Raw genomic sequence first — 23461 nt, 5'->3', positions numbered from 1 at the left:
CCTTCACATCTGTGACCCCATCAGAGCCTTTCCACACATCTGTGTCCCCATCAGAGCCTTTCCTCACATCGGTGTCCTCATCAGAGTCTTCCCTCACATCTGTGTCCCCATGAGAGCCTTTCCACACATCTGTATCCCCATCAGAGCCTTCCCTCACATCTGTGTCCTCATCAGAGCCTTTCAACACATTGGTGTCCCCATCAGAGCCTTTCCACACATCTGTGTCCCCATCAGAGCCTTTCTTCACATCTGTGTCCCCATCAGAGCCTTCCTTCACATCTGTGTCCCTATCAGAGCCCTTCCTGACATCTGTGTCCCCATCAGAGCCTTCCCTCACATCTGTGTCCCCATCAGAGCCTTTCCTCACATCTGTGTCCCCATCAGAGCCTTTCCTCACATCTGTGTCCCCATCAGAGCCTTCCTTCACATCTGTGTCCCCATCAGAGCCTTCCCTCACATCTGTGTCCCCATCAGAGCCTTTCCTCACATCTGTGTCCCCATCAGAGCCTTTCCTCACCTCTGTGTCCCCATCAGAGCCTTCCTTCACATCTGTGTCCCCATGAGAGCCTTCCCTCACATCTGTGTCCCTATCAGAGCCTTCCCTCACATCTGTGTCCCCATGAGAGCCTTCCCTCACATCTGTGTCCTCATCAGAGCCTTTCCACATATCTGTGTCCCCATCAGAACCTTTCCACACATCTGTGTCCCCATCAGAGCCTTTCCACACATCTGTGTCCCCATCAGAGCCTTTCCTCACATCTGTGTCCCCATCAGAGTCTTCCCTCACATCTGTGTCCCCATCAGAGTCTTCCCTCACATCTGTGTCCCCATCAGAGCCTTTCCTCACATCTGTGTCCCCATCAGTGTCTTCTCTCACATTTGTGTCCCCATCAGAGCCTTTCCTCACATCTGTGTCCCCATCAGAGCCTTCCCTCACATCTGTGTCCCCATCAGAGCCTTTTCTCACATCTGTGTCCCCATCAGAGCCTTTCCTCACATCTGTGTCCCCATCAGAGCCTTCCCTCACATCTGTGTCCCCATCAGAGTCTTTCCTCACATCTGTGTCCCCATCAGATTCTTTCCTCACATCTGTGTCCCCATCAAAACCTTTGCACCCATATGTGTCCCCATCAGAGCCTTTCCTGACATTGGTGTCCCCATCAGAGCCTTTCCATGCATCTGTTGTCCCCATCAGAGCCTTTCCTCACATCTGTGTCCCCATCAGAGCCTTTCCTCACCTCTGTGTCCCCATCAGAGCCTTCCTTCACATCTGTGTCCCCATGAGAGCCTTCCCTCACATCTGTGTCCCTATCAGAGCCTTCCCTCACATCTGTGTCCCCATGAGAGCCTTCCCTCACATCTGTGTCCTCATCAGAGCCTTTCCACATATCTGTGTCCCCATCAGAACCTTTCCTCACATCTGTGTCCCCATCAGAGCCTTTCCACACATCTGTGTCCCCATCAGAGCCTTTCCTCACATCTGTGTCCCCATCAGAGTCTTCCCTCACATCTGTGTCCCCATCAGAGTCTTCCCTCACATCTGTGTCCCCATCAGAGCCTTTCCTCACATCTGTGTCCCCATCAGAGCCTTTCCACACATCTGTGTCCCCATCAGAGCCTTTCCTCACATCTGTGTCCCCATCAGAGCCTTTCCACACATCTGTGTCCCCATCAGAGCCTTTCCTCACATCTGTGTCCCCATCAGTGTCTTCTCTCACATCTGTGTCCCCATCAGAGCCTTTCCTCACATCTGTGTCCCCATCAGAGCCTTCCCTCACATCTGTGTCCCCATCAGAGCCTTTCCTCACATCTGTGTCCCCATCAGAGCCTTTCCTCACATCTGTGTCCCCATCAGAGCCTTCCCTCACATCTGTGTCCCCATCAGAGTCTTTCCTCACATCTGTGTCCCCATCAAAACCTTTGCACCCATATGTGTCCCCATCAGAGCCTTTCCTGACATTGGTGTCCCCATCAGAGCCTTTCCATGCATCTGTTGTCCCCATCAGAGCCTTCCCTCACATCTGTCCCCATCCTCTTCTTCCCCCGGGAATGGGCAGATCCTAAATGCTGTACTAACATAGCTCCACTCTCTACAGACATCTCTTGTGAGAACAGAGCAGGTTGGGTGTGGGGAGCCTTGATGAAGCGGTTGAATGGCACAGGGCATCATTCATCCTGTAGGAGGCGCTGTGCTGGGTCAGTGATTGGGTAAGCCTGCAGGGGACAGCCCTGGAGAGGAGGTGAGTGAATCCCCTGGGGCTGCTGGGACATCCATTTGTTTGATTTATTAGAATAATATGAGTTTATGAGCCTGCAATGATGTGGTCACTGCCCCTCCTCCCATGTTCAGGGCTGGATGTGGTCTAGGGTGACATAACTGCATGGCGGGTGTTTCTTTCTCCGGTGCATCACCGCCCGCTTCACTTTTATGGTCACCTGTCTCTGGTAGAGATTGCTGCAGTTCACCCACCTCATGAAAATTGGGACATCCAAAATCAGTCCACCGGTCCGGTACGGCAAACGTTGTCTGTAGGTTTTAAGATATTAAATGGTTTCAGAAAGCCAGCCAGTCAGTATTGGGAGCTTTCCATAGCCGGCATTGTAACACGCCGCACTACATGAGTGGAATACATAATAGGCTGCTCTGACTGACAATGTGCATATTACAGTAGATGCCCAAAATCTGAACAGGAAAGTCTTATGGTTGAGTTGAATCTTCTTCCTAAAGGGTAGTGATGAATAAACCGCCCACCTTTATTACCCGGGAGTCCTGGACAATTGGACCGCCCCTTTCCATCTCTACATTGGAAGAGTGTAGACAGCTGTACATTGGAAGAGTGTAGATGCTGTACATTGGAAGAGTGTAGATGCTGTACATTGGAAGAGTGTAGACGCTGTACATTGGAAGAGTGTAGACGCTGTACATTGGAAGAGTGTAGACGCTGTACATTGGAAGAGTGTAGACGCTGTACATTGGAAGAGTGTAGACGCTGTACATTGGAAGAGTGTAGACGCTGTACATTGGAAGAGTGTAGACGCTGTACATTGGAAGAGTGTAGACACTGTACATTGGAAGAGTGTAGATGCTGTACATTGGAAGAGTGTAGACGCTGTACATTGGAAGAGTGTAGACGCTGTACATTGGAAGAGTGTAGACGCTGTACATTGGAAGAGTGTAGACACTGTACATTGGAAGAGTGTAGACGCTGTACATTGGAAGAGTGTAGACGCTGTACATTGGAAGAGTGTAGACGCTGTACATTGGAAGAGTGTAGACGCTGTACATTGGAAGAGTGTAGACGCTGTACATTGGAAGAGTGTAGACGCTGTACATTGGAAGAGTGTAGACGCTGTACATTGGAAGAGTGTAGACGCTGTACATTGGAAGAGTGTAGAGGCTGTACATTGGAAGAGTGTAGACGCTGTACATTGGAAGAGTGTAGACGCTGTACATTGGAAGAGTGTAGACGCTGTACATTGGAAGAGTGTAGACGCTGTACATTGGAAGAGTGTAGACGCTGTACATTGGAAGAGTGTAGACGCTGTACATTGGAAGAGTGTAGACGCTGTACATTGGAAGAGTGTAGACGCTGTACATTGGAAGAGTGTAGACGCTGTACATTGGAAGAGTTTAGACTCTGTACATTGGAAGAGTGTAGACGCTGTACATTGGAAGAGTGTAGACGCTGTACATTGGAAGAGTGTAGACGCTGTACATTGGAAGAGTGTAGACACTGTACATTGGAAGAGTGTAGACGCTGTACATTGGAAGAGTGTAGACGCTGTACATTGGAAGAGTGTAGACGCTGTACATTGGAAGAGTTTAGACTCTGTACATTGGAAGAGTGTAGACGCTGTACATTGGAAGAGTGTAGACGCTGTACATTGGAAGAGTGTAGACGCTGTACATTGGAAGAGTGTAGACGCTGTACATTGGAAGAGTGTAGACGCTGTACATTGGAAGAGTTTAGACTCTGTACATTGGAAGAGTGTAGACGCTGTACATTGGAAGAGTGTAGACGCTGTACATTGGAAGAGTGTAGACGCTGTACATTGGAAGAGTGTAGACGCTGTACATTGGAAGAGTGTAGACGCTGTACATTGGAAGAGTGTAGACGCTGTACATTGGAAGAGTGTAGACGCTGTACATTGGAAGAGTGTAGACGCTGTACATTGGAAGAGTGTAGACGCTGTACATTGGAAGAGTGTAGACGCTGTACATTGGAAGAGTGTAGACGCTGTACATTGGAAGAGTGTAGATGCTGTACATTGGAAGAGTGTAGACGCTGTACATTGGAAGAGTGTAGACGCTGTACATTGGAAGAGTGTAGACGCTGTACATTGGAAGAGTGTAGACAGCTGTACATTGGAAGAGTGTAGACGCTGTACATTGGAAGAGTTTAGACTCTGTATATTGGAAGAGTGTAGACGCTGTACATTGGAAGAGTGTAGACGCTGTACATTGGAAGAGTGTAGACGCTGTACATTGGAAGAGTGTAGACGCTGTACATTGGAAGAGTGTAGATGCTGTACATTGGAAGAGTGTAGACGCTGTACATTGGAAGAGTGTAGACGCTGTACATTGGAAGAGTGTAGACGCTGTACATTGGAAGAGTGTAGACACTGTACATTGGAAGAGTGTAGACGCTGTACATTGGAAGAGTGTAGATGCTGTACATTGGAAGAGTGTAGACGCTGTACATTGGAAGAGTGTAGATGCTGTACATTGTTTCTCCCATCAGTCTGGACAGTTAGACCAAATTGTATCTCCACTGTCAGAGTATATAATAAAAAGGAAAGAGTCACCATGTTTATTCAGTAATAAAAATACAAATATTAAATACAGTAAGTGTCCGAAACATACCCCTGCCTTTATCACCATACAGGGTACCCAGTCAGCTCAATCTATGGTGTCATGCCGTTGAAGGTTTGTGAAACCACCCTGCTCCATTTTCCAACATGGCGCCACAAAGTTTGGGGCAGGTGTTCATTGTTCGAGTTTTATGGCTAATGTTTTATGTTTTAGAAAAAACAAAGGTTGAAAAGGATAAAAAGAGGTGCATGGAAGCCAGCCAGCCCCCAGTCTGATGTACTCACCCTCCAGTCTGCCACCAACCAAGTAGACCTGTCTCATGATATAAATAAAGAACAGGGGTTTAGTTGACACGCATTTGCAAACGCATGTGAAAGCTGCAGAGCCACTTCACGGCACCCTGTGTTACCTGCAGTCCCTAACACTTTCTAATTTGAGTGTCTCCACAATGGAAGCACATGGCTGCTAATGGATGGATAGGAGGCAGGTGGGAGGGAGCATCCCAAACCTCCCCCAACCCACCCCCATCCATGACTGGTCTAATATTTCACAGCTCTAATAGCGATGTTGTAACGATGGTACAAACTTGAAAGGACCAGCTGAGAAGCATACACCTCCATCCCCTTGGTGGATGCAGTGTAAAACACAGATTGGGATTTTATATGAGGCATTGGCCTGTAAAGCACAGTGCCTCCGTCCCTAATTTCATAAAATATTTGGGACTTTACATGAGACAAGCAGGTCATGCTATGGTCTCCATCCCTGTATATGAAAAAACTGGGGTCAAATCAGACTGCATCCACCAAAAATGCACGAAAATCGCATGGTGGGACTTTAAATGAGGCACCAGCCTGTAGGCAAGGCGCCTCCATCCCTGGTTACATAGACAATGTAGGTTATGTAGGACATCCATCCATCCATTAGCAGCCATGTGCTTCCATTGTGGAGACACTAAAATTAGAAAGTGTTAGGACTGCAGGTAACACAGGGTGCCGTGTAGTGGACCTGCAGCTTTCACATGCGTTTGCAAATGTGTGTCAACTAAACCCCTGTTCTTTATGTATATTGAGACAGGTCTACTTGGTTGGTGGCAGACTGGAGGGTGAGTACATCAGACTGGGGGCTGGCTGGCTTCCATGCACCTCTTTTAATCCTTTCAACTTTCATTTTTTCTGATACAGGTATGGAGACGCCGGGCATTACCTGCTGGTGTCTCACCTAAAGTCCCACATAGCCCACATTGTTTATGTAACCAGGGATGGAGGCGCCTTGCCTACAGGCTGGTGCTTCATTTAAAGTCCCACATAGCCTACATTGTTAATGTTTTATGTTTTTATCCAATTGGCAGGAAAAATGATATTAAATGTTATCAAAGTTCCGCACCCAAGGTTGGGGGTGGTTGTTCCAGTCTTTGATGGCCTCTTTCACGCCTCTTGCAGTTGTCTCTTTCACGGCCTCTTAGGGATTTCTGTGACTTCTTCGTGTTCGGTGCTGGAAGTATTCTGATCGGGTTTTCTTTGTCCATCCAGATAACAGCCATTGTGTTATGAATGTTGTCATCCTGTGATACTTATGAAGATTGCTGTTCCCTCTGCAGGAAATACCCCTGGGGTGAGAATGACTTTGGACAGTTCCTTCCACTGCAGAAGCGGGATGGAGATTAAACTGTCTCAAGTCTGCAATTTCATAGCGGACTGCGAGGAGGAGGAGGATGAAGGAGATCTTTGCCGTGAGTATTTCCCTGGAACACTCGCTTATTCCAGCTCTTCACCATTCCCCATAGACATTTCCCGGGAGGGAAGGTGATTGGCCGGGGAGGTTTAGATTCTAATCTAGAAGATGAACTGTTCTAGTTTTTACCAGCAGATAATTTTTTTCCCCAAATAACATTACAGGTGAGATCTTAGCCAAAATTATTGTAGATATTTTGTCAAACTATAAAATTACATATGTGATGTACCAGGGTCATGGATAGGGGAGGTACAGCCAGCCCCCTGGGTTCCAATGGGGAGGGGAGGTACAGCCAGCCCCCTGGGTTCCAATGGGGAGGGGAGGTACAGCCAGCCCCCTGGGTTCCACTGGGGAGGGGGGGGGGTACAGCCAGCCCCCTGGGTTCCACTGGGGAGGGGAGGTACAGCCAGCCCCCTGGGTTCCAATGGGGAGGGGAGGTACAGCCAGCCCCCTGGGTTCCAATGGGGAGGGGAGGTACAGCCAGCCCCCTGGGTTCCACTGGGGAGGGGGGGGGGTACAGCCAGCCCCCTGGGTTCCACTGGGGAGGGGGGGGGTACAGCCAGCCCCCTGGGTTCCACTGGGGAGGGGAGGTACAGCCAGCCCCCTGGGTTCCACTGGGGAGGGGAGGTACAGCCAGCCCCCTGGGTTCCACTGGGGAGGGGAGGTACAGCCAGCCCCCTGGGTTCCAATGGGGAGGGGGGTACAGCCAGCCCCCTGGGTTCCACTGGGGAGGGGGGGCTACAGCCAGCCCCCTGGGTTCCACTGGGGAGGGCTGGTACAGCCAGCCCCCTGGGTTCCAATGGGGAGGGGGGGTACAGCCAGCCCCCTGGGTTCCACTGGGGAGGGGAGGTACAGCCAGCCCCTGGGTTCCAATGGGGAGGGGGGGTACAGCCAGCCCCCTGGGTTCCACTGGGGAGGGGAGGTACAGCCAGCCCCTGGGTTCCACTGGGGAGGGGGGGGGGTTACAGCCAGCCCCCTGGGTTCCACTGGGGAGGGGGGGTACAGCCAGCCCCCTGGGTTCCACTGAGGAGGGGGGGTACAGCCAGCCCCCTGGGTTCCACTGGGGGGGGGGGGGTACAGCCAGCCCCCTGGGTTCCACTGGGGAGGGGAGGTACAGCCAGCCCCCTGGGTTCCACTGGGGAGGGGAGGTACAGCCAGCCCCCTGGGTTCCAATGGGGAGGGGGGTACAGCCAGCCCCCTGGGTTCCAATGTGGAGGGGAGGTACAGCCAGCCCCCTGGGTTCCAATGGGGAGGGGGAGTACAGCCAGCCCCCTGGGTTCCACTGGGGGGGGGTACAGCCAGCCCCCTGGGTTCCACTGGGGGGGGGTACAGCCAGCCCCCTGGGTTCCACTGGGGAGGGGGGTACAGCCAGCCCCCTGGGTTCCACTGGGGAGGGGGGGGTACAGCCAGCCCCCTGGGTTCCACTGGGGAGGGGGGGGGGTACAGCCAGGGACTGTGATAGTGCCGCGGTCATTCTGACACTAACTGACGCTGGGGGGGGGGAAGGTGGAACTGACTAACTGATGCTGACATCACCAGTGACACTAAGGCTTCTTTCACATGGTCCGCTGCGTGCTGTGGTCCTTTTTCTGCTCAGCGGGGATGTGAGATGTGGGACTATGGACTGTGAGATATGGGACTATGGACTGTGAGATGTGGGACTATGGACTGTGAGATGTGGGACTATGGACTGTGAGATATGGGACTATGGACTGTGAGATGTGGGACTATGGACTGTGAGATGTGGGACTATGGACTGTGAGATGTGGGACTGTGGACTGTGAGATATGGGACTATGGACTGTGAGATGTGGGACTATGGACTGTGAGATATGGGACTATGGACTGTGAGATGTGGGACTATGGACTGTGAGATGTGGGACTATGGACTGTGAGATGTGGGACTATGGACTGTGAGATTTAGGACTATGGACTGTGAGATATGGGACTATGGACTGTGAGATTTAGGACTATGGACTGTGAGATTTAGGACTATGGACTGTGAGATATGGGACTATGGACTGTGAGATGTGGGACTATGGACTGTGAGATGTGGGACTATGGACTGTGGGTTTGTGGACTGTGGGATGTGGGATTTGGGACTATAGGATGTGGGACTATGGACTGTGGGATGTGGGACTATAGGATGTGGGACTATGGACTAGGGTGTGGGACTGTGGGATGTGGGACAAAGGACTGTGGGATGTGGGACTATGGACTGGCATGTGGGACTATAGACTGTGGATGTGGGATGTGGGACTATAGACTGGCATGTGGGACTGTGGAATGTGGGACTATGGACTGGGGTGTGGGACTATGGACTGGCATGTGGAACTATAGACTGTGGGACTATGGACTGGGGTGTGGTACTATAGACTGTGGGATGTGGGACTATGTACTGTGGGATGTGGGACTGTGGACTGGGATGTGGGACTATGGACTGGGGTGTGGGACTATAGACTGTGGGATGTGGGACTATGTACTGTGGGATGTGGGACTGTGGACTGGGATGTGGGACTATGGACTGTGGGATTTGCAGGGTGCATTGTGTAAATGAGCAAATGCCCCCCCCCCGAACAATGAAGAGTCTTCCTCCTCCATCCCCCACTGATTTGGTAACAATGTAACATTCATACAATGATGAGGGGTGTCCCCGGTGATGAGAGGTGTCCCCGGTGATGAGGGGTGTCCCCGGTGATGAAAGGTGTCCCCGGTGATGAGAGGTGTCCCCGGTGATGAGAGGTGTCCCCGGTGATGAGGGGTGTCCCCGGTGTACAGATACCTCACATCTTCTCTCTATGTGTCCCCTGCAGGAAATCTCCCCCCAGGATTTTATTGTATGTTTGAAGATGGGAGCTGCGGATGGACGCTGAACCCCCACACCTCACTATGGAGGATCGGGAATCTGGGGGACTCGGAAGGTAATTTGCCGTGTATTGGGGGGCGGTAATATAGGACAGGCCGGGGTTATGGTCAGTTTTTCCTATTTGTGTGAATCCTAATGCCAGGAGGCGGAGGCGATGTTCCTGATCATGTGACCTCTATGAATGGCTGGGATTGGCTGACAGTGCCTGGTCCCAGTGTACAATCAGGAGCCGGTGGTTATCTTATTGGTGGAATTAGATGGACGGGTAGAAATACTATATAACCAAAAGTATTGGGACGCCGGCCTTTAAATCCCAGTTTTAGTCCCTAGGGTTCAATATTGAGTTGGCTCCGCCCTTTGCAGCTATAACAGCTTCAACTCTTCTGGGAAGGCCGTCCTCAAGGTTTAGGAGTGTCTATGGGAATGTTTCACCATTCTACCAGAAGCGTATTAGTGAGGTCAGGCACTGATGTTGGACAAGAAGTCTCCGCTCTAATTCATCCCAAAGGTGCTCTGTCGGGTTGAGGTGAGGACTCTGTGCAGGCCAGTCAAGTTCCTCCACCCCAAACTCGCTCATCCATGTCTTTATGGACCTTGCTTTGTGCACTGGTCCAAATCATTTGGTGGAGGGGGGATTATGGTGTGGGGGAGGGGAGATTATGGTGTGGGGGGAGGGGGGATTATGGTGTGGGGGTGTTTTCAGGGGTTGGGCTTGGCCCCTTAGTTCCAGTGAAGAGAACTCAGCATACCAAAACATTTTAGACAATTTCATGCTTCCAACTTTGTGGGAGGAGTTTGGGGATGGCCCCTCCCTGTTCCAGCATGACTGCACACCAGTGCACAAAGCAAGGTCCATAAAGACATGGAAGAGTGAGTTTGGGGTGGAGAAACCTGATGCCCCAACCCTCCTGATGCCCACCAGCACCTCTCTGGGCTCTGCCATGCGATCGGGGAGTCCAGAATCCACCTGGCCATGCCCATGAGTTATCATAGAGCTGGCCATGAATCAGATGGTCCTCGGCCATCTCTATGGTCCTGGGAGGGAATGTATGACGTCATTTCAGGTTTTTATCTCTGGAAGGTATGAGATCAATGGTTTTTTTATCTCATGCTTTTCAGTGTAGAGGAGAGATTTGGGGTTTTATTGTCCCCGGATCTTTCCATAAAGAGGACCTCTCATCTCTTATTTCTATCACTGGGGATGTTCACATTTCTTATGATGGGAAAAATAAGTGATAAAAAATATATATTAAATATAAAATAAATGTAAAGCTCCCCGCCCCCTCGTGCTTGCACGCAGTAACAATCGCATACGTAAGTCGCGCACAATATGTAAACGGCGATCGCACCACACATGTGAGGTATCGTCACAAACGTTAGAGCGAGAGCAATAATTCCGGAGCTAGACCTCCTCTGTAACTCTAAACTGGTAACCTATAAAAATGTTTTAAGTGTCGCCTATGGAGTACCGTTGTTTGTCATGGCCATTCCACGAGTGTGCGCAGTTGTAAAGCGCGACATTTTGGGTATCTATTTACTCAGCATAAAATCATCTTTTCTATTTTTCCAAATAATTGGGCTAAATATTGTGTTTTTTTGCAATACAATTCATTAAAGTGTATTTTTTACAAAAATTTGCTGTGTAAATACCGTGCAACATAAGAAATTGCAGCGCCCACCATCATATTCTCTAGGGCCTCTGCTTAATATATAGAAATTCTGAGCACATTTCTAGCAAAAAAAGGATTATTTTTACTTTTAGGAGATAATTGTCCTGGGTGGGAAGTAGTTAAAGGAGAAGTGCGGGGAAAGCTCGTTTGGCTGTACTTCTCCTCCTATGGATCCCAGGGTTGTAGTTTGTTCTGCACTCCTGTGACCCGTTTTCTGAAGTCCGCTCCCTGCTGACATCACAGATGTCGGTCCAGGCACCGCGTCATCCCGACCACAAAGTTGGGATCCGCCAAGAGCCTGGACCAACACCCAGCTCAGCCTTTCAGTGAGCCGCTGAGATCCTGAGCCGGCTACCCCCCGCCCCTTCACAGCCCAGCCCTCTAATGAGCAAGGAGGGGGGGAAGAGCTGAGATCCTAAGCCGGCTGCCCCCGCCCCTTCACAGCCCAGCCCTCTAATGAGCAAGGAGGGGGGAAGAGCTGAGTTCCTGAGACGGCTGCCCCTGCCCCTTCAAAGCCCAGCGCTTCAATTAGCAAGGAGGGGGGAAGAGCTGAGATCCTGAGCCGGCTACCCCCCGCCCCTTCACAGCCCAGCACTCTAATGAGCAAGGAGGGGGGAGGAGCTGAGATCCTGAGCCGGCTGCCCCCGCCCCTTCCCAGCCCAGTGCTCCAATGAGCGAGGTGGGGGCAGAGCGGAGAGCGGTGACTGACAGTCAGCAGCTCTCTGCCCGGGGAGCTGTCAGAACCGAGCGATCAGAGGTGTTCAATCGCTCGGTTCTCAGTGTAGAGGCGCCAGGGGACAGATGTAGCACCCACCTAGGTAAGTATATCTGGGGAAAAAATTGAAAGCCATACTTCTCTTTTAATTTGATCTCTTTCGCATTTTACTATCTTCACTGAATGTTAAGAATCTGATGAATTTGGTGTTAGCGTTGTATTCTCCGGCGTTAATCAGATCACATTATCTCTCTCCTCTTCTCTTCTCTTACTCGTGCAGATTCTGTGCTCTTCCTGAACACCAGAGACTCACCACCATCGCAGAGTTCTGTAATGACCAACGTACTCTACCCATCCCCCCTGAGGAACGCCACCTGCCAGGTGAGTAACATCAAAGTAGAAAAGCTGTACTGGTAATTAAACAGTCTGACCGACCCAACGAAGACTGACCCAACGAAGACTGACCCAACGAAGACTATCCGACGCAACAAAAACCTGACCCAATGAGGACTGCGTGACCAAACGAAGACTGACTCAATGAAGGTTGACTGACCCAATGAAGACTGACCCCCCCAATGAAGTTTGACCCAATGAAGACTGACTGACCCAACGAGGACTGACCCAATGAAGATTGACTGACCCAACGAAGATTGACCCAATGAAGACTGAGCCAATGAAGACTGACCGACGCAACAAAAACCTGACCCAATGAGGACTGCGTGACCAAACGAAGACTGACTCAATGAAGGTTGACTGACCCAATGAAGACTGACCCCCCCAATGAAGTTTGACCCAATGAAGACTGACTGACCCAACGAGGACTGACCCAATGAAGATTGACTGACCCAACGAAGATTGACCCAATGAAGACTGAGCCAATGAAGACTGACCGACGCAACAAAAACCTGACCCAATGAAGACTGCCTGACCCAATGAAGACTGACTCAATGACCACTGACCGACCCAATGAAGACTAACCCAATGAAGACTGACTGACTCAATGACGGCTGACCGACCCAATGAAGACTGACTGAGCCAACGAAGACTGACTCAATGAAGGCTGACTGACCCAAGGAAGACTGATCCCCCAATGAAGTTTGACCCAATGAAGACTCACTGACCCAATGAAGATTGACTGACCCAACGAAGACTGACCCAATGACCCAACGAAGACTGGCCCAACGAAGACTGACCGACGCAACAAAAACCTGACCCAATGAAGACTGCCTGACCCAAGGAAGACTGACCCAACGAAGACTGACCAACCCAACAAAGACTGACCACCCCAATGAAGTTTGACCCAATGAAGACTGACTGACCCAATGAGGCCCGACCCAATGCAGATTGACTGACCCAATGAAGACTAACTAACCCAATGAAGACTGGCTCTATAAAGACTGATCGACCCAACAAAGATTGACACAATGAAGATTAAGTGGCCCAACGAGGATCAACCCAATGAAGAATGACTGACCCAACGAAGACTAACCCATTGAAGACTGACCTACCCAGCAAAGACTGACCTACCCAGCAAAGAATGACCAGCCCAATGAAGACTGACCAGCCTAATGAAGACTGACCTGCCCAATGAAGCCTGACCAGCCCAGTGAAGACTGATCGACCCAACGAAGACTGACCCAACGAAGACTGACCAACCCAGCAAAGATTGACCAATCCATCACTTTTTTAAGGAAGAAAATCATGTGATTATATGGAAGCACATCTATTATTTAATAAAGTGTTACTAAACAGAGAAGTGTTATCGCCATGATTGAGTCACATAAATCATATACTGTATACCATGCCGCTGTATTTTCTTATTTTTTTCTAAATCCTCTAAGTCTCTTATTCCTGCAGCGCTGTTGTGTGATAACATGATCTCTCCCTGTTCTTTGGCATCTTCAGGGAAAGCTCCTCAGGGGAGGGGCTTCTATTACTCTGCTGATCTATGCCCTCTACAGTGTGTGTCTGACCAGCCCTGATTGGTGCTGTGCTGGTCACATGACTAAAAAAAATGTAAATTTGAATTTTTCAAATTAAAATTAAATTATAAATATAAAAAAGCCTTTTTTTGAGCTCCCTGTAAATCTTTATTATTGAACATCAGATGTGTCTTTTTTGTGTATTAATATGGTGTGGGCGGAGTCAGAGATGACTAACACAAGCTTTCATTTTCTTCAGACCGCATCTGCATCCAAGGCTGTTTTTTTACTTTACAGGTAGCAATTACATTAGATATTTAAAATTATTTTAAATAAAAACTTAGTGGGTGTAATCAATCAGCATACTATATCCCGCCCCTAATAGTGTTTAGCAATAGGAGAACATGGTGGAGTGTCATTTACCACTGTTTATATCCCCTCATGTGTGACTTTATAGTCTTGTGGGCTGCTCAGATAAAAAAAAGGAGGAAATGAAGAGCTTAGAAGGGAACTGAAACTGGAGCATGTTCTGTAGAGGACACCAGCTGCTTTACACAATCTCAGCCTGCAGTGGGGACAAAGGGAAGATGGGAGGGACTGCTGAAGGCAGGATCAACTAGGTATATTTCACTCTGCACAAAAGGAATGCTTTAGTGGCTTTGTGACTATGAACACTGTTATATAGCATGTAAGGAGAGATTTTCATAGTTGGGTTGAATGACATTTTAAGTGTTGCTGAATGGAGTATGGCCCAATAAATGAAAGTTCCTCCTCCAATCATAGATCTTATTTCATTCCAGGAAGTGATAGTACGGCTTCTATGAATGGAGGAGGGGGTGGAATGGACGGGCATGGTCATCAATTTTGAAGAGTGCCTGTGACAGGTGCAGCCACTCATATTAACCCTGTTTTTTGTCTGGCAGGGCTTCCTCTGCTGAGAGCGCACTTACTCTGTGTTCCAAGATCAGTGACTAAGCTGTCAAAGATCGCTCTTGGTCTCTGCTGATGATAAGTGTAACGGATCTTTGTACCCCAGGTGGGCACATCCGCCGGATCTGTGTCTCCTGTCCTCCAAACGCACCCACAGCCTGCAGAGAAGCCATATCCAGCCCTTAACCCCTCAATCACGAGACAATCCACACAGGTGTTGAGGGTTAACCATGCAGAGCTTAAACTGTTTATTACATTCCAAGACAACAGTTTTACATACAGTTAGGGAAACTCCCCTTAGCCTTTCCACAGAAGGGGGGGGGAGGGAACAGGGACCAACCAATGAGAACTGAACATTTGTACATTTGAAACATGCAGTCTTAATACACACCCCCTGCGGAGAGATGTCTCCAACTCAGACCATTGTCTGCCATGAATCCACACACTTAGACACAGAAACAGGAGGGGGGGGGGGGATGGGTTGTAACATTACATTACATTAACTCAATGCCATGAGTCAGTTGTTCAGAGGATGAATAAAGGGAAAATAAAATGCAATGTCCCAAACTCATAAGAAAATGACACAAAGGGGTTTACAATCCAGGGACAGGGTGATCCGTCACCCATAGTGACGGCTAGTACCGTCACATCTCTTCCCCCCAAAGGTAGACTAATCCAGGTACTAGACCTCCAACTGGTCTGTGCCTGAATTAGTCGGGTAACAAATCCCAAAGAGTCAATGTCTGTTTGCCTGGATAATTTGTCGGCGTTGCCATTTTGCTTCCCAGGGCAGTAGTGGATGGTAAAGTCAAAAGGCTGCAGCGCCAAAAACTCCAGTATCTTCTGGTCCATAGTCTGTCGGTAGGAGGCTTGCGCACAGTCCCCTCCAAAACACACAGTGACAGTGGGTTCTGTCACATTTCTCCCCTTTTAAAAACAGACTAACGAGGTTCCTGACCCTCAAATGGTCTGGACCTGTGTTAGTCACAAACTTCCACCCCAGGCAACCAGGAAAAGTAAAAGAACGACTCTGGCGCTGGGGAGCAAAACCGCACATAGGGTCTCCCATGAATAAAAATAGCCGCTGCAGAGTGGGAACAGCTGTCTGCACTCCTCTGATCCAGGGCAGGGTTACAGATATTGGGGGGAGCTGAATAATTCTCTGCCCTGATGCCAGCGCTTCCGCTGGTAGGGAATGTAGGCTGGTAGGGCTATGCATTTGGGGAAAAAAAGGTACTTGCTTTTCTCCTGGTGTAGTTACGAGCCGCTGAGAAGGTATCTTGCAGGGACTGTCTCCCGGATTCTTCATCTCTGGTTCTGATGCTGGGCAGAGACCATCAGCACTCTGTCCTGTAGCCAGCGCTTCTGCCGGAGGGATAAACACTGGGGTAGTGTCCAATTGTTGGGGAGGGAGAATTGCTTCCTCTACTCCCGGTGGGGATATCTGCTGTTGGGAAAACAGCTCACGCAGATCCTCTCTCAGACTCTCCGGATCCAACTCTTTTTCTGATGCTGGGCAGATGCCAGGGGCACTCTGCCCTGTAGCCAATGCTTCTGCTGGGGCACCAGATGAGATACTCTGGACTTGCTGCTGATCACCATTTCCCAGCCTTCCAGCACCTGTCTCAACTCCCCCTTCTGAGACCTTCATGCTATCAGCTTGTCTCGCTGCCTGGTGGACCTCCGGTGCGTTCCGGCATTCTAGCGCTCGCAGGGCCCTCTGTATCATCGCTGCTTCTTCCATTGCAGTTAGTACGGGAAAACGCAGGGTCACCCCTGGCCCCATTTGCTTCTCATCTTCGTGACTGTCTTCTATTTCTCTCGGACAGTCCCAGGCAACGGGAGCCATGCCAGGCTGCTGATCACCGTCAAACAGCCGCTTGTAGGCAATCTCGAGCTCCCATTCCTGCTCAACCAGGAACTCCAATTCCTCCAGGTCACACACCTCGTCGGGGAGGTCCAGCACCTCATCTCGGAAGTCTAGGATGTTTTCCAGCCGCCACTCCTCATCGCTCCCAAAGTCTGGGTCTCCGTACATTTTTTGATGGAGCAGCCCCACGCCGCCATAGCCAACGCCTTCTGTTGGGCTGCCATCTGCTGTACCTGGCCACAGTTGAGCCGCGAACCACCGGAGGGCTCTGTAGCTGGCGTCCAGCCTCATTTCCTCCTGGACCAATCTTCCGAGCTCCGTCTTCCCTTCATCTCGCGGTCGTTCCCTCAGGAACACCTCTTGCGCACAGTACTGCGTCCGGTACATCTCTGTGGAGGAGGGAAGGATCTTCCCCTGATGGTGCCGCTCGTGGCTTAGCGCCTCATGCCAGAGTTGCCAGCGGATCACATCCTCCCAGCCAAGCCTGGTGTGCTCTGTCGCTGGTCCCCGATGGTGCTTCCGCATGCCTTGCAGCCTCCTCCCGAACTCCGCTCTCATGCTGGCTGGTCCCCGTATCACTCCTCGGCAGCTGCCCAGATCTTGAATCCTGGTGGTGGTTTGGATGTCCTGGACTGCAGGAGACATCCCACCGCTGCCAACCAATGTGACGGATCTTTGTACCCCAGGTGGGCACATCCGCCGGATCTGTGTCTCCTGTCCTCCAAACGCACCCACAGCCTGCAGAGAAGCCATATCCAGCCCTTAACCCCTCAATCACGAGACAATCCACACAGGTGTTGAGGGTTAACCATGCAGAGCTTAAACTGTTTATTACATTCCAAGACAACAGTTTTACATACAGTTAGGGAAACTCCCCTTAGCCTTTCCACAGAAGGGGGGGGGAAGGGAACAGGGACCAACCAATGAGAACTGAACATTTGTACATTTGAAACATGCAGTCTTAATACACACCCCCTGCGGAGAGATGTCTCCAACTCAGACCATTGTCTGCCATGAATCCACACACTTAGACACAGAAACAGGAGGGGGGGGGGGATGGGTTGTAACATTACATTACATTAACTCAATGCCATGAGTCAGTTGTTCAGAGGATGAATAAAGGGAAAATAAAATGCAATGTCCCAAACTCATAAGAAAATGACACAAAGGGGTTTACAATCCAGGGACAGGGTGATCCGTCACCCATAGTGACGGCTAGTACCGTCACAATAAGTAACCGGTGGGACCGGCTCCCGATCAATGTGACCACTGTGACAGCCAATCGCAATGGTCAAATAATTGGCCCATCCCTTTCCCCCCCCGGCATGAAGATCCTGTTAAAGGGACACTGGGGCTGGACAGGAAGGGGTTAATGATTCCAGAGCCGCACTGATTGGTGGGTTTTTATATCCACTCGGTGTTCAGCTTGGAACTCTCTTAGCTGCACTGACCTTACATTGCGCTCCTTTTATTTCCACCCTTTATTACATCTCACTTCTTCTTTGTGTGCACTTTGCCAAATGTATATAAAACTGACACTACAGGTACATCTGTAATCTGTTCCAGAAATAAAGCGGGGGCCGCCGCCGCCTCCATGTATAATATATAAACTACAACTGGCGGTATAGAAAATCGCAGCAACAAGATTTCAAATAGAAAAGCTCTTTAAGAATGAAATCCCCCCCACAGGGACCTCTTTGTTCCATTGAAGAGATCTGAAATCTGAATGCGCTCCCTGAAACGCTCAGTACAGCCACTCTCCTCCATTCATCATGTTTGTGTGCCGGTAACCGATGACGCCAACGCAATGTTTTTACCGCTCCCTTCGGAATTGTGCAATGTAAATATTAGCCGATGAACCACATTTCCAGAATTCTCCTCATTTCCCTGTATGGAGGAAACTTTTATGGCTGTGATTGGCAGTGTAAGGTGCTGAGGATGTCGGGAATGGCGGAATGGTAAGTGGGAGGAGCTGAGAATAGAACTCCTAAGATCTTCCTACTGGGGTTCCCAAAATATGTCACAAACTTGTGAATTATTCAACACCCAGACAGATTCCCCGCGGAGGTGGACTGACTGTGCTCCTGTTCAGAATGTCTCCCCAACACTAATGGAACATGGAGGTATAAGGGGAAGAACAGGCAACTCGTCCTTTACGAAAAAGTAACTTTATTACATTGAGTGGGGTGTACAAAGTACAGTGGCCTACGCGTTTCGGCAATACGCCCTAATCATAGCCATGACTTCAATGGACACACACTAAAAACGCAAGTTTTGAGTTTTTGATGCGTCTTGTGGTTTGTTTGTTTTATTCAGAAAGATTGACAGTTCATGTAATGTGACTTTGATTCGACTTTGATGTTTTTTTTTATTATTTGGCACTCAAGTCGCATTAAAGTAGTGCAGGAACCTAAATGTGTCCAAAGTTGCATGGTAGGGTTAGGGCTAAATGTTAGAGTTAGCGGTTTTTGTTAGAACCCTAATCATAAAGTGATATTAAAGTCTCGTTTTTATTTATTTTTTGTTAAAAAATAACAAGCATGTTATACTTACCGGCTCAGTAATGGTTTTGCACAGAGGAGCCCCGATCCTTCTCTTCTCGGGTCCCTCACCGGCACTCCTGGCCCCCTCCCTCCTGCTGGGTTCCCCCACAGCAAGCAGCTTTCTGTGGGGGGCACCCGAGCCGAGCCGCTGGTCTGTGTGTCCATTTAGACATGGAGCCGCGGCTTGGCCCCACGCCCTCTCTCTCCTGATTGGCTCATTTACTTTGATTGACTGCATCAGGAACCAATGGCGCCCGCTGTGTGTTTCAGCCAATCAGAAGGAAGAGTCCCAGACAGGCGAGTCTCTTGTGCAACATCGCTGGATAGAGATGGAGCTCAGGTAAGTATTGGGGGGCTGAGGGGGGGCTGCTGCACACAGAAGGCTTTTTATTTTAAAGGGATTGTAAAGGCAGAGGGTGCATTCGATGCATTAAGATAAAAAACCTTCTGTGTGCAGCAGCCCCCCCTCAGCCCCCCAATACTTTCCTGAGCCCCATCTCTATCCAGCAATGTTTCAGGAGTGTCTCAGCTGCCCAGGACTTCCCTCTTCATTGGCTGAGACAGCAGCGTGCCGTGATTGGCTCCCACTGCTGTCAAATTCAGTCAGCCAATCAGGAGAGGCGGCGGGGCCAGGTCGCAGCTCCGTGTCTGAATGGACACAGGGAGCTGTGCCTTGGCTCGGGTGCCCCCATAGTAAGCTGCTTGCTGTGGGGGGCACTCAACAAGAGGGAGGGACCAGGAGCAGCAAAGAGGGACCCGAGAAGAGGATCCGTGCTGCTCTGTGCAAATCCAACTGCAACAGAACAGGTAAGAGTAACGTGTTTGTTATTTTTATAGGAGAAATCACTTTAATGCATAGAATGCATCTTCTGCCTTTACAACCAATTAAACGATTCCCGCCAACCATAACCCTAATGATTACTTCTAACTCCAACATGCGACTTTGGACACATACAGGTTCCTGCACTACTTTGATACAACTTTGCTGAGACTTGGGTGCCAGAGAGTGTAAAGTTGCATCAAAGTCGCACTCCATGAACAGAACTGTCATACTTTACTATGTAAAGCTAATAAGCTCCCCCAAAAAAACATGAAACATATCAAAAACGCAGAATGCACAAGAAAAATGCATCAATCGCAACATGCATAGGCGTGAACCTACTGTAGAATCACACACATCATCGCATGAAAACATTTGCTTTAATTTGCGCATGTGATGGTTATTATGAATGGAGCGTCACCTGTTCTGGTAAACCATACTGTCAGTCTACATGGAGTGGTGAACCATACTGTCAGTCTACATGGAGTGGTGAACCATACTGTCAGTCTACATGGAATGGTGAACCATACTGTCAATCTACATGGAATGGTGAACCATACTGTCAGTCTACATGGAGTGGTGAACCATACTGTCAGTCTACATGGAGTGGTGAACCATACTGTCAGTCTACATGGAATGGTGAACCATACTGTCAATCTACATGGAGTGGTGAACCATACTGTCAGTCTACATGGAATGGTGAACCATACTGTCAGTCTACATGGAATGGTGAACCATACTGTCAATCTACATGGAGTGGTGAACCATACTGTCAGTCTACATGGAATGGTGAACCATACTGTCAATCTTCATGGAGTGGTGAACCATACTGTCAGTCTACATGGAGTGGTGAACCATACTGTCAGTCTACATGGAGTGGTGAACCATACTGTCCGTCTACATGGAATGGTGAACCATACTGTCAGTCTACATGGAGTGGTGAACCATACTGTCAGTCTACATGGAGTGGTGAACCATACTGTCAGTCTACATGGAGTGGTGAACCATACTGTCAATCTACATGGAGTGGTGAACCATACTGTCAGTCTACATGGAATGGTGAACCATACTGTCAGTCTACATGGAGTGGTGAACCATACTGTCAGTCTACATGGAATGGTGAACCATACTGTCAATCTACATGGAGTGGTGAACCATACTGTCAGTCTACATGGAATGGTGAACCATACTGTCAGTCTACATGGAATGGTGAACCATACTGTCAATCTACATGGAGTGGTGAACCATACTGTCAGTCTACATGGAATGGTGAACCATACTGTCAATCTTCATGGAGTGGTGAACCATACTGTCAGTCTACATGGAGTGGTGAACGATACTGTCAGTCTACATGGAATGGTGAACCATACTGTCAGTCTACATGGAGTGGTGAACCATACTGTCAGTCTACATGGAATGGTGAACCATACTGTCAGTCTACATGGAGTGGTGAACCATACTGTCAGTCTACATGGAATGGTGAACCATACTGTCAGTCTACATGGAGTGGTGAACCATACTGTCAGTCTACATGGAGTGGTGAACCATACTGTCAATCTACATGGAGTGGTGAAGAATACTGTCAGTCTACATGGAGTGGTGAACCATACTGTCAGTCTACATGGAATGGTGAACCATACTGTCAATCTACATGGAATGGTGAACCATACTGTCAGTCTACATGGAGTGGTGAACCATACTGTCAGTCTACATGGAATGGTGAACCATACTGTCAGTCTACATGGAGTGGTGAACCATACTGTCAGTCTACATGGAGTGGTGAACCATACTGTCAGTCTACATGGAGTGGTGAACCATACTGTCAGTCTACATGGAATGGTGAACCATACTGTCAGTCTACATGGAATGGTGAACCATACTGTCAATCTACATAGAATGGTGAACCATACTGTCAGTCTACATGGAGTGGTGAACCATACTGTCAGTCTACATGGAATGGTGAACCATTCTGTCAGTCTACATGGAATGGTGAACCATTCTGTCAGTCTACATGGAGTGGTGAACCATACTGTCAGTCTACATGGAGTGGTGAACCATACTGTCAGTCTACATGGAATGGTGAACCATACTGTCAGTCTACATGGAATGGTGAACCATACTGTCAGTCTACATGGAGTGGTGAACCATACTGTCAGTCTACATGGAGTGGTGAACCATACTGTCAGTCTACATGGAATGGTGAACCATACTGTCAGTCTACATGGAATGGTGAACCATACTGTCAATCTACATGGAATGGTGAACCATACTGTCAGTCTACATGGAGTGGTGAACCATACTGTCAGTCTACATGGAATGGTGAACCATTCTGTCAGTCTACATGGAATGGTGAACCATTCTGTCAGTCTACATGGAGTGGTGAACCATACTGTCAATCTACATGGAATGGTGAACCATACTGTCAGTCTACATGGAGTGGTGAACCATACTGTCAGTCTACATGGAATGGTGAACCATTCTGTCAGTCTACATGGAATGGTGAACCATTCTGTCAGTCTACATGGAGTGGTGAACCATACTGTCAGTCTACATGGAGTGGTGAACCATACTGTCAATCTACATGGAGTGGTGAACCATACTGTCAATCTACATGGAATGGTGAACCATACTGTCAGTCTACATGGAGTGGTGAACCATACTGTCAGTCTACATGGAATGGTGAACCATTCTGTCAGTCTACATGGAATGGTGAACCATTCTGTCAGTCTACATGGAGTGGTGAACCATACTGTCAGTCTACATGGAGTGGTGAACCATACTGTCAGTCTACATGGAATGGTGAACCATACTGTCAGTCTACATGGAGTGGTGAACCATACTGTCAATCTACATGGAGTGGTGAACCATACTGTCAGTCTACATGGAGTGGTGAACCATACTGTCAGTCTACATGGAATGGTGAACCATACTGTCAGTCTACATGGAGTGGTGAACCATACTGTCAATCTACATGGAGTGGTGAACCATACTGTCAGTCTACATGGAATGGTGAACCATACTGTCAGTCTACATGGAGTGGTGAACCATACTGTCAGTCTACATGGAATGGTGAACCATACTGTCAATCTACATGGAGTGGTGAACCATACTGTCAGTCTACATGGAATGGTGAACCATACTGTCAGTCTACATGGAATGGTGAACCATACTGTCAATCTACATGGAGTGGTGAACCATACTGTCAGTCTACATGGAATGGTGAACCATACTGTCAGTCTACATGGAATGGTGAACCATACTGTCAGTCTACATGGAATGGTGAACCATACTGTCAATCTACATGGAGTGGTGAACCATACTGTCAGTCTACATGGAATGGTGAACCATACTGTCAGTCTACATGGAGTGGTGAACCATACTGTCAGTCTACATGGAGTGGTGAACCATACTGTCAATCTACATGGAGTGGTGAAGCATACTGTCAGTCTACATGGAGTGGTGAACCATACTGTCAGTCTACATGGAATGGTGAACCATACTGTCAATCTACATGGAATGGTGAACCATACTGTCAGTCTACATGGAGTGGTGAACCATACTGTCAATCTACATGGAGTGGTG

At 49.0% G+C, this 23461-nt stretch overlaps 1 protein-coding gene across 1 annotated transcript in view; it reads left to right on the top strand.

The window, feature by feature from the left end:
• The window catches only part of LOC309549478 (ALK tyrosine kinase receptor-like), a 249071-nt gene that overhangs the window by 71878 nt on the left and 153732 nt on the right, over window positions 1-23461 (top strand). The window contains 3 exon segments of the mRNA XM_082249784.1: window positions 6411-6542; window positions 9357-9464; window positions 12075-12175. Coding sequence (XP_082105910.1) covers window positions 6411-6542; window positions 9357-9464; window positions 12075-12175 — 341 coding nt within the window.

This window comes from Pelophylax lessonae, assembly GCF_965119305.1.
Source record: "Pelophylax lessonae genome assembly, chromosome: 3".
Classification (NCBI taxonomy): Eukaryota; Metazoa; Chordata; class Amphibia; order Anura; family Ranidae; genus Pelophylax; species Pelophylax lessonae.
The sequence above is the reverse complement of the archived record's forward strand: the minus strand, read 5'-3'. Positions and strand labels throughout refer to the sequence as shown.